At 43.0% G+C, this 15934-nt stretch overlaps 1 protein-coding gene across 3 annotated transcripts in view; it reads right to left on the reverse strand.

Annotated features, from left to right (window-relative positions):
* Positions 1–898: 898 nt before the first annotated feature.
* RRAS2 (RAS related 2) overlaps positions 899–15934 on the reverse strand; it is an 81868-nt gene continuing 66832 nt past the window's right edge. For all 3 annotated transcript variants that reach the window (XM_025197410.1, XM_025197409.1, XM_025197408.1), the window contains exons 5-6: positions 5327–5445; positions 899–2385 (exon numbers count right to left, since the gene is read on the reverse strand). In XM_025197410.1, the coding sequence (XP_025053195.1) occupies positions 2298–2385; positions 5327–5445 (207 nt within the window). In that variant the 3' untranslated portion in view covers positions 899–2297. The remainder of the gene's footprint in view (positions 2386–5326; positions 5446–15934) is intronic.

Genomic DNA, 15934 nt, shown 5'->3' on the forward strand with positions numbered 1-15934 from the left:
TGTGCATATTTGCTAGGCAAAAGAAAACTGAAAATCCAGGGAGACCTTAAAGTTTGTTCACAAGACAAATTAATGCCTCCCCTTAATCCAAGTGCTTTACATATTAAAAAGATAGAAAACCATCTATGGTAAAGGCTGTAATTTCTTAATTTGTTTTGGAATAGAGTGTAGCATGTCTGCCAAATGCTTTCACTGTTCCCTCTATTTGAGATTTTCTACGTGTTACACAACAACTGCCCATTGCCAGATGACAACATTTTAGACAACTGTAAAAACATTGGTCTCAAAGACCCTGGTTCCTTCCTTCCTTCTTGCATCCTTGTGCAAGGTATGTAGCAGAATTCACAAATTTGTTGAAGTCTGACAGTGCCACACATGAACACTTCTGCTAGGGCCTCAAACTTGTGACCTCTGGGCTGTCAACTGTGTGAATTAGCACCCATGTCACCCCAGAGCCATGGTTTGTGTGTAAAGTCAATGACCCACTCTGTGCTTTCTATTGAAAAACTTAAAGCTAAAAGTGATACTTGGAAACCTGCACAGCAGAGAAACCTCAGAAGCCAGGATATAACAACACTTTCCCTAGAAGAGTTGTAGAGAATTTCTTTACTGCCAAAGCACTCATTTATCATATGCCAAAATAACCAGAGCAGTGGGTTTATTCTGAATGGTCAGATTTACGAACAACCACTTCTGTAGTCCTCTGCTATTAATTATTGGACATCTCACCACAGGGAATTAGGATGCTAAGTTTTCAGGCCAATTCTGGTTATATCCAAGCCAAATTTCAAGCTATTTTCAACCTTACAAATCTCTGCCCCCGCCCCCCATTTAACCCTCCTGTCCCACAAGATTCAGATTTTAAAAGACTAAACAGAGAAAGACAGCATTCTTACCTTTTCATAATGGTTAGATCATCTTTAATTCTAGCACCTGAAGTTATACAAGGGTTTGCTTAATAATCAAACTTCATAGAACCATTGTACACATTCAATAAGGTGACAACTGTGCAATACCACTCAGTATTTCAAGATCAGGGAACATACTCTTGAATTGTTTAAACACAATCCACAGAAGTCAAAATTCAAAAACCATCCACAGTTAAACTAAAACAGTCAGTTAAAAGTCTTACAGTTTAATAATTCACATAATAGTCAGTCTATAGTAAGTGATACTGAAAGTGATTTGAAAAAACACTAAATTTTACTCTACAGGTATGTTGGGCAGGCACATGATTGGCCACTGCTGGGTACAACCAGAACATTGAGGAGAAGTTCTACCACAGTTCGGCAAATCCCACATTATTTTGTCAGTTAAAAGTGAACTGTGAGAATTAAATACTCATCTTTACATATACACAAGTTATGCTGTGAAAGCATATTTGCTTACAAACATATAAAAATACTTGTTAACTAGTTTGATAAGAAAATAATGTATAAAAGTATATAGCAAAAACATTTAATCATCTCTGACAATGGAAAGATCAAATTCATCTTTTATATTACATGAGAAAAAAAAACCAGCTACAGTTTTAAATTTTCTTGACTCCCTTACCCAGAAATACAAAGGAAGACACATGAATCTTTTTCCAATATTATGTAAAATTTTCCAATTATCGAAGTGCCGAAATCCAGAAGGAGCTCAGGTATTTGGCCATATTATAATAGTAGTAATAGTAGTAGTAGTAGTAGTAGTAATCTGGATCCATAAAATAAATATAGTAGACTGTTTTGGCCACTGAAGAAAAGCTGCAGCGTAAACAAGAGCTGAAACATTTTTGCTAACAATAGCATTCAGTGTTGGTTTCTTAAGGCTAGCTGAATTGTAAAGTCTAACTTAACCTAAGGGCAAGAAGCCAATTAACCCTTAGTTTAAAAACAACAAAAACTATGCTCTATACTTTGATTCGAGGTCTCCTTGATAACAGCTAATGAAATACCAAGTGAAAATAAATTAATTCACAAAAAGATAACTTATAAGAAACTCAAAACACCTTGTCCTCCAAGGTTTTGATTCATCTCCTTCATGAATAGGCTCCACAAGGTGCAAGCTCTAACAGGGAGAGAAAGGAGGACTTGTGGTATTAAAGAAGCAGCCTTAGTGTTTTGCTTTGAAGTCTGCCCTGAGATGACCGAGCCGTCTTCAAGGACTGTATTCAGCCAGCTTCTTGGACTAAGGCTATTTTGGTGACCCATTTATAGGACATGCACATACAAGGCTAGACAGATACCAAAAGTGATCTAAAATGGTGAAAAGAGAAATAAATCTGGCAGTTGATAGCTTGATTCTTGGGATTCTTAAAAAATAACACAATGGCAGCCTTTCTTGTCTTTTTCTTTCCGTGTTGGCTCTGGCGAAGGAGGACACTCTTGCTCTTGAAATTTCCTGCAAAAATGAATTTCATGTTAAGTTTGTTTAGTCCAATTCAAACCTTCTATATGACTTTAGTAACTTGTTGCTGATGCCACTGCAACAGCAAAACTGATCTTAACAGCTCTGTTAAGTTGTACTGTTTATACTATAGTAGCACTTTAGGACTGGGACCCATGGTGTTACGGTCTATAAAAACATAACAAAAGAGAGCTCTGCTTAGAAAATTTGGCTAATGCATACTAATGTACAAGTTTACTACATAACTTCATGTCATTCGCTTTTGTTGACCAGCCGGGTTTTCAGGACAAGTCTAGTTCTTAGTCTTCTAAATATCCATGGGGCAGGGGACAAGGAAGTAGGTTGCTGTGGTGTAACCAAGGACTGGGCAAGTACTACGTTATGTTCACAGCATTCCTAGATGAAAATAACCATGACCCTTCCTAGGGGTGCACCAATACAGATTTTTGGGGCCAATATCGACAGTCGAATTTTAAGGAGGTGTATCGGCCAATACTGATTGGATTTCCGATACCAAACCAGCACCTTGAAGAGCTGCATGCAGCTGGCAAGTCTGTTGTGGTGGAAGGGGAGTGGGGAGGGAAGGGGTGTGGGGGGAGGGGCAGATCAAGGCCCCCACAGGGAGGGAGGAGTGGGGCTGGGGCAAGTGCTGCCCTGCTGGGGCAGATGCGGGACCAAGCCGCAGCTCATCCAGGGGGGGGGGTGTTCTCTTTTCATGACAAAAAGACAGTTCTCCTGAATATCCTTTTCTCCTTATGCTGGTTTCCCATGGTATTTTACCTAGCAATTCTAAGTCTACTGACTTCTGCTTTCTTGGAGTACATTGGTGTTTATTCTGCTACTCTGCCTCTTTCCATTTAGAAGAAACAAAATCAGCATTTTGTCATCACCATCTGCTGATGCCTTCTGATTCACTTTCACTGATTGTCATTTACCATATTTACCTGAATCCAAGATGACTTTGAATTTAGGAAGATACCCTAGTAATTAGATTCTATACATGGAAAATGTACAGGTGTTATAATTTTCATGTATATAATCTAATTATTGGAAGGTCATCTTGAAAATCGGGTCTCCCAACCGCTGCAGCTGGGAAAGCAGCAGCCAGAGGGCAGGGAGACCTCCCCACTTGTTCCCCCTACAGTGTTTATGCTCCTGCTGCCTGCATCTCCAACCTTTGTCCCTTCCCCACACTGCAACCTCTGCTCCCTCTCCAACCCCCATTGCTTACTGTCAGGTGCAGCTCCAGCTCCAATCACTCCCAGGCATGGAGCACATGCAAGTTCTGGTACTGCCTGGCCATGCAACAGCTGTGAACTACTGCTACTGCATGGCCAGGCAGGGACCACAGCTTGCTCCATGCCCAGGAGAGAACGGAGCCGGAGCTACAGCTGCTCCCGGCAGTAAACAGCAAGGACAAGAGGGTAGAAGCTTAAGGGGAGCAGGAAATAGGCAGCTGCTGCAGCTCTGATTGATTCAACCCAGGCCGAGCCAGTTGGAGCCACAGCAGCTGCTTGCCCCTCCCCACTTCACCTTGGACTTGAATCCAAGATGCAGGGCTCCTCCCATATTGAATGGGGGGGAGGGGGGAGAACCCTCATTTTGATTTCAAGTAAACCAAATGCACAGAATACAACCCAACAGGGAGGAAGTCGAGTAAGAACAGGCAAAGGCCAGGAACAATAAAATATGCAACCCAACTGCTGCTCTTTCTTCAATGCTGCCTGTAGACTAACCCATTTCCCCCCCCCCTTCTTAAGTCCTGGTTAAATTAGCCAGGTTGGAGTATTAGAGCTTCTGGGAGGGAGAGGAGGAGGGAGCAAGCACTCGCAAGAGCGACTGCAGCCCACTTCTCCTGACTGGCATAATGAGAAACGATTTAAAAGGCAGAGAGCATAAGAACATGAGTTTGTGTGCAGGGGACCGAAGGGGAAGAAATTTGAAGGAGTTTGCATGGGTGGGTGAAGTGTTTTTACAAGGAGCACACATGCATACTTCCATACTTTAAAAACAGAAATTTGCAGAGCCGCTTCCCAGTGGCTATCCTACTTATCCCTCAAAGCATCCTCCTCTGTAGACAAAAATTCTCACTTGTGCTACCAACTCCCCCTCCCTACCTTATGGTCCAGGTTTTATTTTTTCCCCTTCACATCCTGTTTTAATAGAACTGGCTAAGGCACTTATGGAAGGGAAAACCAGTTTGTGCATGGTAAGGGGCTGGCATGTCTGGAACTGATTGCCATAGACTACTGCTGGCTCTGTTCAAGGCATATAAAATTATCATCTTCTCAACTTTTTCACTGTAACTTTGTATAGAGAAAACAAGCTATTTCTAAAAAGCTGTATAATTCTCCACAGAAGAGTTACTTGTTAAAGTCTCGTATGATATTAGAGCTTTCTGGACAAGTATACTTCATGGCCAATGCACCTGTTTTGGAACCTTTCCAGACTGGGGCATGGTAGGGGATTCAATATCTAAAGCATTATGGGAGATTCAATGTCTAACTCCATCGTGATGCATTAGAGATAAAGCTTAATGTTTTGACTACGTGAACGGTTCAGGGCCCCACTGAGATCTAACCTGCACACAGTGTTTTCTTAAGAAAGGTAATCTTGACTTTACCAAGAGATGCTCTGTTAATGTTCATTTTGTTAAAATCTTTAAAGTTAAACAACTTTCACTTACGGTATGCTCAATACCCAACACCAGAAGTCTTGAGATTAAGGCAGCACTTGCTCAAATTGACACAGCATATATCCATTAAATAGCCTTTCCTAATATGTACCTCTCTCAAAGGCAGTAGAGCATCAGCTGACATTTACAGTGCACATCTGCAAGCAGAATTTGACCTAGTTTTCCCAGGCTGCTTTTTCCTCTGAGACAGCAGTCATTAAAACTCAGAATATCAAAGTTCTTGTAAAACACTTCTCCTACCTTATAACTCTGACAAGTTCATGAAAAGCTTGGTCTACATTCAATCGTATTTTTGCTGAGGCTTCCATATATGTTACTTTAAGTTGTCGTGCTAGCTGCTGACCCTCCTCTTGTGTTACCTGAAACAATAAATAACCATTAAAAATAAGCTTCAAAACATTTTACTGACATGTCCCAAATGACACACTTACCAATGTTTGCATACAAATGTATGGCTGTATCCCTGTAGTGTTTCATATACAATATTGTGCTATCAGCGTTCAATAGTTTAATACTTGTTGACATTACCCAACCTCCCCCATGCTAACAAATAAACAAGCTACCTACACCACACACAGAAAGAACTTATATTTGAAACAGATTTTTTAGTGGAGTGATTCAGAAGAATCTCACAGCTCCTACAAGCCATTTTACATTTTCTGCAACAGTTCACGTGATCAGGTTTTTCTCCTCAACTAGGAAGACCTGAATCCCACTATCTCACTCAAACCAAAACATAACTCTAGTCTGCTAAATAATGTGGCAATCCCAACAACGCCTTTCAGTTTTGGTTAAAGTTCTCCCTCCTTTCCACTGTCCCAACCAAACTTGAGAGTAAAAAAGCTACACTTGGTTTTTACAAAGCAAAATTAATGAACTTTTTTGAACAAGACAGCAATGCTGAAAAGCCAAACAGTTGCTCTTTGTGTATGTGTCAAATGAAGCAGGGATGCTTCAGCATCTGGTTTAAATTCCATAAGACCACCAAAAGGGCAGTAAGTCTAGATATGTAAGCCCAGTCTAAGAAAATAAAGTAGCACTGCCCTCAAAATACAGTGAATGGCTCAAACAGAAAAACAACGTTTAAGTTATTTCCCCAGGTGAATCAAAGGCAACAAGTAATGCTGACAAAACAGGCCCAAAAACAGCATTTGGCAGATTACCTCTTAAAGTTCTGTTCCCATCACATCCAGGAAAAGGCTGTGTTTTCTTGGCAAAGAGAGCAGGGAGGCTTTGAGACTCAGGAATATTTTTTAAAAGTACCAAAAAGGAGACGGAGGACAGGTAGTTAAAAGGATGGTATGAATATAAAGAGCAGAAAAAAAAAGGAAGCCAGACAGTACTGGTGGCAGCAGCAAGCAGGGCCTTCATCAAGTATAACATTTATTATAGGATAGAAGCTTATGAGAAGTTCAGAAGTGGGGGAGTATAGCTTGGTGGGATGAGGGGGAAGACTTTAACTGCACATGTTGGACAAAAAGGAGGAGGGGAGTGAGCAAGCAAGTCACTTGCTGCAAGTGTAAGCAGAAAAGTTACAATAATCAAGGCTAGAAATATAATATTTAACAGTAGGAATGGAGACAAAAAGGAGCTTTAGAGATAAAAAACTAGCAACAGATTTTGGCAGGGCACAAATAATAAAGGAAGACTCAAAAACTATGCTAATTTAGCTGATAGACAGCAGACTGGGCAGTTGGGAGATGCACAGAGGACTGGGAGCAAGAGTATAAAGTGCAGTTTAATTGGATGCCCAGGAGCCATCTCAAAAAAGACAACCAGCAAAAGGAGACTGGGTAGAGGTGGAAGGTTTGGAGACAGATAGGCTTGGAAGTGGTACAAAATACAAAGGGCAGACGAGAAAAGGGATAAAACTTTTTTGTAACTAAATAGGTTATTTAGTGATAAAATAGAAGCTTGTTACTAAACACATACCATTCAAGTGCACAGTTTAAATCTATGTGGGGATTAAATCAATTTATACAAAAATCTAGACTCCTTGGCAAGTGATCTTTATTTACCACCCTACAAATTGGTATTAAATCTTTGCCAGTAGACTGTTCTTCCAACCCAAAAATATTTAATAGCACTAAGCCAAGAGCAGCTCTCTAAGACCAAATGAAACATTTCCAACAAGCAGACATCCCGACTTCCTATTTGCCCTACACTAAATAAGGTTGGAATCTTGATCTCCATTTGCAGCAGCCTAAAAAGTTGAGATCAGGTCATATTCTTCTGCTGAAAAGTCACCAGATAAGTTCCCTGCCTTCAGACAATTGAAGAACACGGTGCCCAACATTTTCACCCCGCAAACTGGATGAGCAGTGCCAGGTTGGTCCACGGCCCAGATACAATCCATGGGCCCAACCCTGCTGTGCAGGGCTGGGGCCTGATGCAGTCATTGAGCAACGACTCAGCCAGGGCCCAATCTCGTTGCATGGGGTCAGCGAGAGCACCTTTTCAAAGATGAAATGGCATAACACATGCCCACTATAGACGTGCAAAGCAGGCCCTATTCAATTTGGATTCAGCCTGAATCCGGGACAGCAATTTGATTCATTGATTCAGATCACTGTCCCCAATTCATTTTGGCTGAATCTGAAGATTCAATGCTGATTCAGAGAATCAGCAATTCAGAGACAGACACAGCTTTAAATGTTTTTTCTACATACCTCGAAGTACCAGTGCGGCTTGTGAACACTGCAATGCTGGGGCCAGTCCACTTCTGGGTGCTCTAGGGAATGTGCAGCGGGGCTCCCATTCCCCTTGGCTTGGTGATCGGCCGCAGGGGGGCCCCAGATGCCCACTCCCCAGACCCAGGAGGCACCAGGTGCCCGGGGGGGGAAGGGTGCAGCACGCTCCCCAGAGGACCCAGAAGTGTTTCTGGTCTACTTCCTGGTCTGCTGCTGAGCACGCTGGCGGAGTCCCCCGTGCTTCTGTGGGACACTCCATGCGCCCCAGCATCTCAGCATTCACGAGCTGCCTGCTACCTAAAGGTATGTAGAAAAAACATTTAAAGCTGTGTCTGAATCATCGAAACTTTCTGAATTGATTCAGAGGGTTCCGATTCAATTCGGAGAGATTAAAAGGTCCTCTGGTTCGATTCAGATTTGGAGATTCAGCCAACAAATTGGGCTGAATCCCTGCTGAATTGAAAATTGGGGACCAAAGCTTTGCACAGCCCTAATGTTCACCACCCCACACCAGGGGCATGCCGGAGCAGAGCAGTGTCAGATGCAGACTGCCCACTGCAAGCTCAGGGCATTCCCAGCTTGCTGCCTCCCCTCCCCTCCCCACCCCACGAGCCCCATGCCAGCCACGCACCCCCTACCTGCCTGGGAGCAGCAGGTGGGAGCACAATACCATGCTGCTGCCGGGCAGGCAAAGGGTGGTCCCACCACAGCGGTGTGACCAGCGCAGAGCTCCCAGGGGACAGCAGCAGGGCAGGGAGCCCCAAGCCCACAGCAGCCATCCTGCATCTGCCCCAGCACAAATCTGGCAGGGGGCACGTGCCCCCCCCATGCCCACCACCCTGGAGTGTGTGCAGCAGCAGGGAGTCCTGGGAATTCAATGCTAAGAATTTAATTGAAATAAGTAGTAAGTGACCTGACAGGGTGAAAAATATTAGAGATCATTACAAAAGATGGAAAGGCAGAGAAAGCATGGAGCCAGTTAAGAAGTGTGAAGTCCAGAAGGGAAAAATGTACACAGAAGAGAGCGACCCCTGCTCTAAGGAAATCAGTTGGCAGCTTACAGCCCATGAGCCAGATTCAGCCTGCAGAGTCATGAATTTGGCAGCATTCAGTGGAAGGAAAGCTCTGCTGGCATTGCACCACAGCCAGGTGATGGGAAGAAGCACCAAGAGGCAGCCAGCTCCTAGCGCCAGCCTGCTTCAGAGCTCAGTCATTATGGCTGCTGCTGCTAGAAAAATATTGCTGACCTCCAGGCATGATTGCCCACTGTCTATAAATTTACACAGATTTAATAAAAACAAGGATAAAAATACTAACTTGTAAAATCTGTAAAAAAAACTGAGATAAGAAACTGAGCTTAGTTGAGGCAGGATGCAAGTGTTGATAGAGCAGAGCAGCACCAGCTTGTCTCCAAGTGGGAGCATAGCTTGGCACCCTGCAAAAAGCAATCTGTCAGGGCTTTGTGACCCTTAAGGGATCCTCTGTAGCCCCCTCCCCCAGCCACATGCTGCCACTGTGTCCAGTTGTCACTTGCCTGTAATGCCTGCTCACCTGGAAAGTAGGCAGGTCTGTGCGACCCCCAGGCAGTCTGACACACCTGTGAGAGAGGGAGGGGGCAGTGCAGCCAGGACAGAGCTGCAGGCCAGACAGGCAACAGGTGGGAATTAGTGCCAGGATGGCAGGGTGGGGGTAGCACAGTGCAGAGTGTGATCGAGGGTTCCAGGATGTGGTGGCAAGGAACTCCTGGGGTGTAAAACCATTGTTCCAGTCACATAAAAGATTGAGACTATTAAATGCTTAGGTTTCACTTAAATGTTTAATGGTTAAGATTTTTTTCTAAGGTTCCATTTATACCTCTTCCCTGTAGTAAGTCATGTTTTAATTGACCATTGCTTGCAAGCAAGAAAGTTTGTTTGTGTAAGAACATCCAGTTAAAATGCATCTTCCCAGGTCTCTGGGTGGGGGCGTGAGCCAGATTTAGAAAGCTGGGATTGAACTTCTAAATTCAAACCCAGCCTTCGTTAATGCTGTCCAAAACCTGGCAAAAGGGTTACATTTACATTATGTAAAATATGTGTCAGTAAAAGAATGTGTCCATAAAAAGTTTGCAACTTGTCAGAAAACAAGCAAACAGAGACACACCAACCAAAACCTCGCCTCCTTTCTTGGATGGCAACCTTGCCCACTGGGCTCGGGGAGCTTGTAGCCATGGTGTCAAAAAAGGTTAAGACTGCCCTGGAGATGTAACTGAACTTGTTAAAAATATCCTATGTGTATCAGTTAGATAAAAGGTTACAATATGCAGAATCATCATTAGCAGCAGCCCAGTTTTAGGAGACCATGAAGATTGCGCCATTGGTGGGGTCGCTGAGTACCACCACAGCTTTTTGAATGGCTGAATCTGACGCGTGACAAACAGACCCGCTAGCAAGTTTGCGCCAGCATGCCAAGTAGCACATTATTTGGCCTGCCACCTCTGATGCCTCTTCTCCACCTCATCATTGACCTGCTCCATCTCAAAGTGAAGCGGGTGCTGCTTCATGGAAGCTTTCCATGCATAGCAGTTCAAAGCAATTGATTCCCAGCATTAGCCATCAACATGCAGCTCACGAAGGTTTTTCTTGCAAACATCAACAAAACAGAGTCTGGGCCACCAAGTTGACATTTGGCAGTGGCCAGCTCACTGTAGAGTATATCCTTGGGAATTCAGCCATCAGTCATACAATTCACGTATCCTAAACAATGGAGGCAGGAGCATGAACATACTGGGTATCTTGGCCCATTCCAAAAGAGCAAAGTTAGAGACTGTCGCACCATTTTATGCCCAGGATATAGCAGAGACAAAGATGAAAAACTGTTCAGTTTTCTTTCTTCCTTGGCATAAGGAGTCCACGTTTTGCTGCTATACAATAGAGAACTAAGTATGCAAGTGCTGTAGATGGACATCTTTGTCGATAGAGTGCTCAATTCTGCCAAACTTCTGAAGTTTAGCTGTGGTACTGCTTGCCTTTCTGACACAAGCATGAATTGCAGCTTCCAAGTCAAGATTTTGCAAAGCAGTGGAGCCCAAGTAAGTGAATTTTTCAACCACTTCCAGGATTTTGTCATTTATTCCACCTTCAGGAGGGCAGTCAACTTGCGGATCCATAACTATTGTGTTCTTTAGGCTAATGGTCAGACCAAAAATAGTCACAAGCACAATATGCAGCATAAGTGCAATGAGTAACTGTACCCTCTTACTGGAGAGCAAAAAACCAAACAAACAAGCAGACAAAAAACCCGACCCAACAACACAAGAAAAAACAAACAAACAAACAAGCCATGCAGCAGCTGAATTCTTGCTTCAGACTGAGGTGGAAGCATGATTTTAGAGTAAAGGTAGGATATAGTAGAAGCTCTATGCGGTAAGTCTTCTAAAGTAGCAGTGCTAGCGTACTTGCAAAAATATTGGGCAACAGCAGCTGAGTGTACAGTAGTAATTGCTTAATGCCAAAATACTCCTTTCATTGTTTCGTTTCCAGGCTAATTTTAGAAAAGCACTGTCCAGTGGCCCAAGATCAAGTCATTACAATTTAAAAATAAAGACAGGCAGCAATTAAAACCTTACTTAGACTTGTAAATACAGCAAAAATGTGCCAATTCATGACCCCCAGGAAAGAGATGGTACGGTTCCATTTTAATTATCCAAACTGAAGGAAACAAGACATGGTGACAGTCAGATGACCGTAGTGAAAGAAAGTTAGAATTTCATAACTTGACTTATATATCAGCAACGCAAACAAAGAGATGTTCTTAAAGTGATATGCCCTAGGTAATCTTAGGTCCATCATTAGAGAAAATTCTCACAGTAGTGGAAAAAACTCCTGTCAAAAATGTGAAGTATGAAAACAAAAGGTTTGAATACACAACAGTGTATAAATGTTATTGATATGTGATATCTGCAGACAGATGCCACTTTTATCCCAAGTGTAGAACAGTAGCAAAGGTCTCATTATTGAGACAACTGAGACAACTGTTGTTGTATTCCAAATACAGTCCTGTCATTCCATGCTATTAAACTGATTGCATGGCCTTCCCTTGCCACCCTCTGGAGTGCCTTCAAAAGAGTTTTAGATACAAATGCTATTCATTACAGCCTTCCCCGCTCATTTCATATCTGTTTATATCACTGAGGGGGATGGAGAGATTTTGTGCTTGCAGTCCCTTCATTCAGGTGAATGGCAAAGGCAGAATATGAGGCTTTTACTTATTTTCAAAGAGTTTATATTCCCATAAGCATTTAGCCCAGGGAACGTTAACAAAAGCAAGATCTATGATTAAAGCAGCAGCATGAGGAAGGTTTGGAGCAGCTTTTTTTATGCCTTTGCAAGTTCATTTCACAGACAGACTGGCAACAGGCTTCCTCCAGTGCATGACAGCTTTCTTTTTCTTGTCGACTCTTCCCTCCTGCCTCAGGAATACAGCAATCATCTAAGCTTTGTCTTATGTTAGAAGATTGTTGAATTGTCATGATCCATAGGGATTATTTTTGCATGCACCATTAGCTGCATATTAACCCATTATAGAAAAAGCATCCCTAGCAATAATATATTATTAATGCATTTGCATCTGGTCTATACCATCCTTTTGGAGTACTATACACAAAGTGACAAATGTCTGTTACCCTAAACTGATAAAGCAAGCAAAACCAAGTTTGACTTGCAGCATTCAAATATAAGAGCATGTTTTGGTCCTGTACACCAAGTGAATTCTAGTGTACCATGGTCTAGATGTGCTCTTGGGCAAGGCATGGAGAAAACTGAGACATGGATGTCCTATCTATACAGCAGCAAGAGTTCTCCTCTTCCTCACAAAACAGTATGAGGATTAACATTTGCACAGAACTTGAGGGCCGTCCCATTGGTGGCGAGACAGCCGTCACAGCCAATCAGTGGCAAGGGGCAGGGGTAGCAGCCATTTTGCTATGCCAGCAGCCCCTCTCCCCCTTTTGCCGCCCCCAGCAGGCTGCAGCAGCCTCAAGGGCTGCTGGTTTCCCAAAGGGAGCCAGCATTTTATTTTTTGCAAGTCCGCCCCCCCCAGAGCCTGCACTTTTTCGTGGAGCCCGACTTCCAGGCACATAATGCAAGGTTCCTGCTGTGAGCAAGCCCCACCACCCGCTCCTTCCTGCCCTCTCCACCCCCATGCCCTGCCCTCCCTGCTCCACCTTCCCCTTATGCTCCAAGACTGCAGGGCTTCCCAGCTTTTTCTCTGCTTGCCAGTAAGCAGCCTCCTCGAATTCGATTGACCCCTATTTACAGGGAGCAAGCCGTTAAAAGATACAGTATTTAATATATCCTGTGCCAAGCTGGAAGCCCTTTGCATTAAGCTGTTTGTGAAACAGAAGTAAGGGTTTGTTTTGAAGACTGTTCCAATATTGTAATCAAGTCCAAATGCTTAGATATATTAAAAAACGGTGAAGAATTAAGTGAGCATCTTGGATATATCAGATTGTCTATGAAAGGATCCAGCAATACCTACAAACCATAAGCTGCCCCTCTCAAGTAAAAGATTAATGTTTCATAAAAGGCTATACTAAATGGTTTTCTTTTGAGGAAAAAATATGTGGGCATCAAGACACTTGCATCTCTTACTTCCCTGCAAGATGGCACCAAGTATCTATTATTTCATTTCATAAGCACTGCAAACAGTACTTTTTGCAGTGGCCCAGAAGGTTACAGTGCTCTCTCTTCCCTTGTACCATTTGCTTCCAACAGTATGTGAAGGAGCAAAGCAAGCAGTAAAGTTAAGCTGTTAAAACAAGCCAGACTAAGCCGTTGATATTTTATCAAGGTCACTGCGTTCCCTGTCTGTCATCAATTCAACTGTATAACAGTCTAAAAAGCACTTACTAAAAGCCAGATGCCACAAAGCTTATGTTATTAATTATGCATTGCCTGTATTCACATGTATGTCACTATAATGGCATTTTGTTGTGTGCATCATTATTCAGTGACCCATTAGTATTTTCATCTCTGCAAATACTTTTCAGTATGGTATGGTTAAAACAGTGGTTCTCAAACCTTTGTGGATCTGAAGCACCCCTCTAGCTTCTGTGAATTGAGTGGTACCCAATCTCAAAAACTAATTTATGCATTACAAGGCTTACCTCCTTGTACAAGGGCTAGGCACTAGAGGTGATGGATCATCCAGGCAGGGACAAGCCTTAGTTTGGTTTACTGGCTTAGCTCATCTCCTTACACTTTGCAATACCCTTCAAAAGACCTGGTGGCACTCCCTGGTGCCCTGGTTGAGAAGCACTGGTTTAAAAGATCCGATAACTAAATATTAGCAAGGAGGTTAAACAAGAGTGCTTCCACTAAATGCCATTCATGATGGACAGAAAACACAAACAGAAGACATTTAAAAAAAAAAAAGTCCTTCCTGTAATTTTGCCTTCTTTGATAAAGGTGAATAAAAAACAGGTGCCTTTTTACAAGCAAGAAAGCATTTTTTAATCTTTTCTAATTTCAAATATCATTCCAATAAAGGGGAGCAGTCTACTCAGAGCATCACTACCAACCACTCCCCAGAAAGAGTGAAAATAATACTAACTAAATTCTGACAGACATTCATAAAAAATATGTATACTTGCCTGCAGAGAATTATTTATCTGACAAGAGTAAAGAATTATGGTAGAATTAGAGCTCAGAGACATCTCTCTCCTTCTGCAGAAGTGCCCATAAGGGTGAAAACAAATTAGCCAACCTCTAAATTAATTCAAGCAAACTAGCCAAAAGGTATGGGACACCCTAGTGGGTGAAATTTCACCATTTCTCTAGTTGGTGAAAGTTAGTCCTTCTTTGTTGTGGGTATAGGTGCTACTCTACAATCACTTGTAACTAGCCATAAAACAGTTCCCATGAATAAGAAAAACATTCAAGAAAGCTAAGTCAAGACAGAGACAGAGTCATTTTTTCTCTTTCCAGTTTCAAAATTAAATTCCTGAAGGATTCTCATTCTAGGGCTAGGGAGAGAAGTTGTATGCAATTTAAAATCAGTGTAAGTGCTTGGTAATCAGTTCAAATCTGTAACCATAGGTGATGCATTGGGGGGGGGGGGAACATGCCACCCCCCCAACAGCAAGTGCTCCAGCTGGTAGGGGGAATGGAGAGCACTAGTGCCCCCCTCAAAATTGACTCCCCCAGTTGCCAACTGGCTGCTGAACGCCCCCCACCCCCCGGTCGTGCCCCACTGGTGCCCCCCCCCCCAGACTCAGGAGGCACCAGTTGCCGATGCCTGCAACACAACAGAAGTTCAACACACCTAAACTGCTTCAAAGTGGCCAAAACCAGTTTAAGATAAACATGCAGTATCAGACTTCACCGATTTAGGTTAAAATCAGTTTATTGAACTTGAGTCCCAGATACCCTCCAGATTCAACTTAACTCAGTCCCCCCAGCATCCCAGGATGCTTTGCATTTCCCCTGCAAGCCCCTCCTCACACACACGGTGGGTAGGCTCGTCTTGGCGCAAGCCGTCTACTCTAGCCAAGCAGGGAGGCATGCTCTAGCACCCCCCAGCTTTTGGTCTGAGTCATTGCAGGCATATGGCTGCATTTTCAGAATCAAAAGTGAACATCTGTTCACTTGCTAATTCAATCTACACACGTTAAACTCATTTGTGAAGAATGAATCTATTCATCCTTGGGCTTTCCGACTGCCTGTACTTAGCCTAAAAGTTCAGCTGTTACGTTTGGAAAGATGACATCCTTCAGGAGGTAAGAGTAATTCATTTTATTATATATCTCTTTAAACCAGTGACAGGGGAAGGAGGGATTTTGTGCTTGTAGTCCCTTTATCCATGTGAACTGCAACTCCACCCAAACAGAAGTATGCATTCACAACCAGTTTCAGCTAACCACTGCTTTAGTCTCTCCAAGGAGGTAGATCTGCTTCAGTTCTGAAGTTCCAGTTCCAGTTATCCAACACATTTTGAGAGCAAGTGTTTGCATCACCACCTTAGAACAGTTTTACGAATCATCAACTGACATAGACAATGATGGTATTTGAAGTTGTATAACCATCTTCAATGGATTTGCCACAAAGAACGATTCATAGATGTTAGGGTTGGAAGGGACCTCAATAGATCATCGAGTCTGACCCCCTGCATAAGCAGGAAA

The sequence above is a fragment of the Alligator sinensis genome, unplaced genomic scaffold, assembly GCF_000455745.1.
Source record: "Alligator sinensis unplaced genomic scaffold, ASM45574v1 scaffold502_1, whole genome shotgun sequence".
NCBI lineage: Eukaryota > Metazoa > Chordata > Crocodylia > Alligatoridae > Alligator > Alligator sinensis.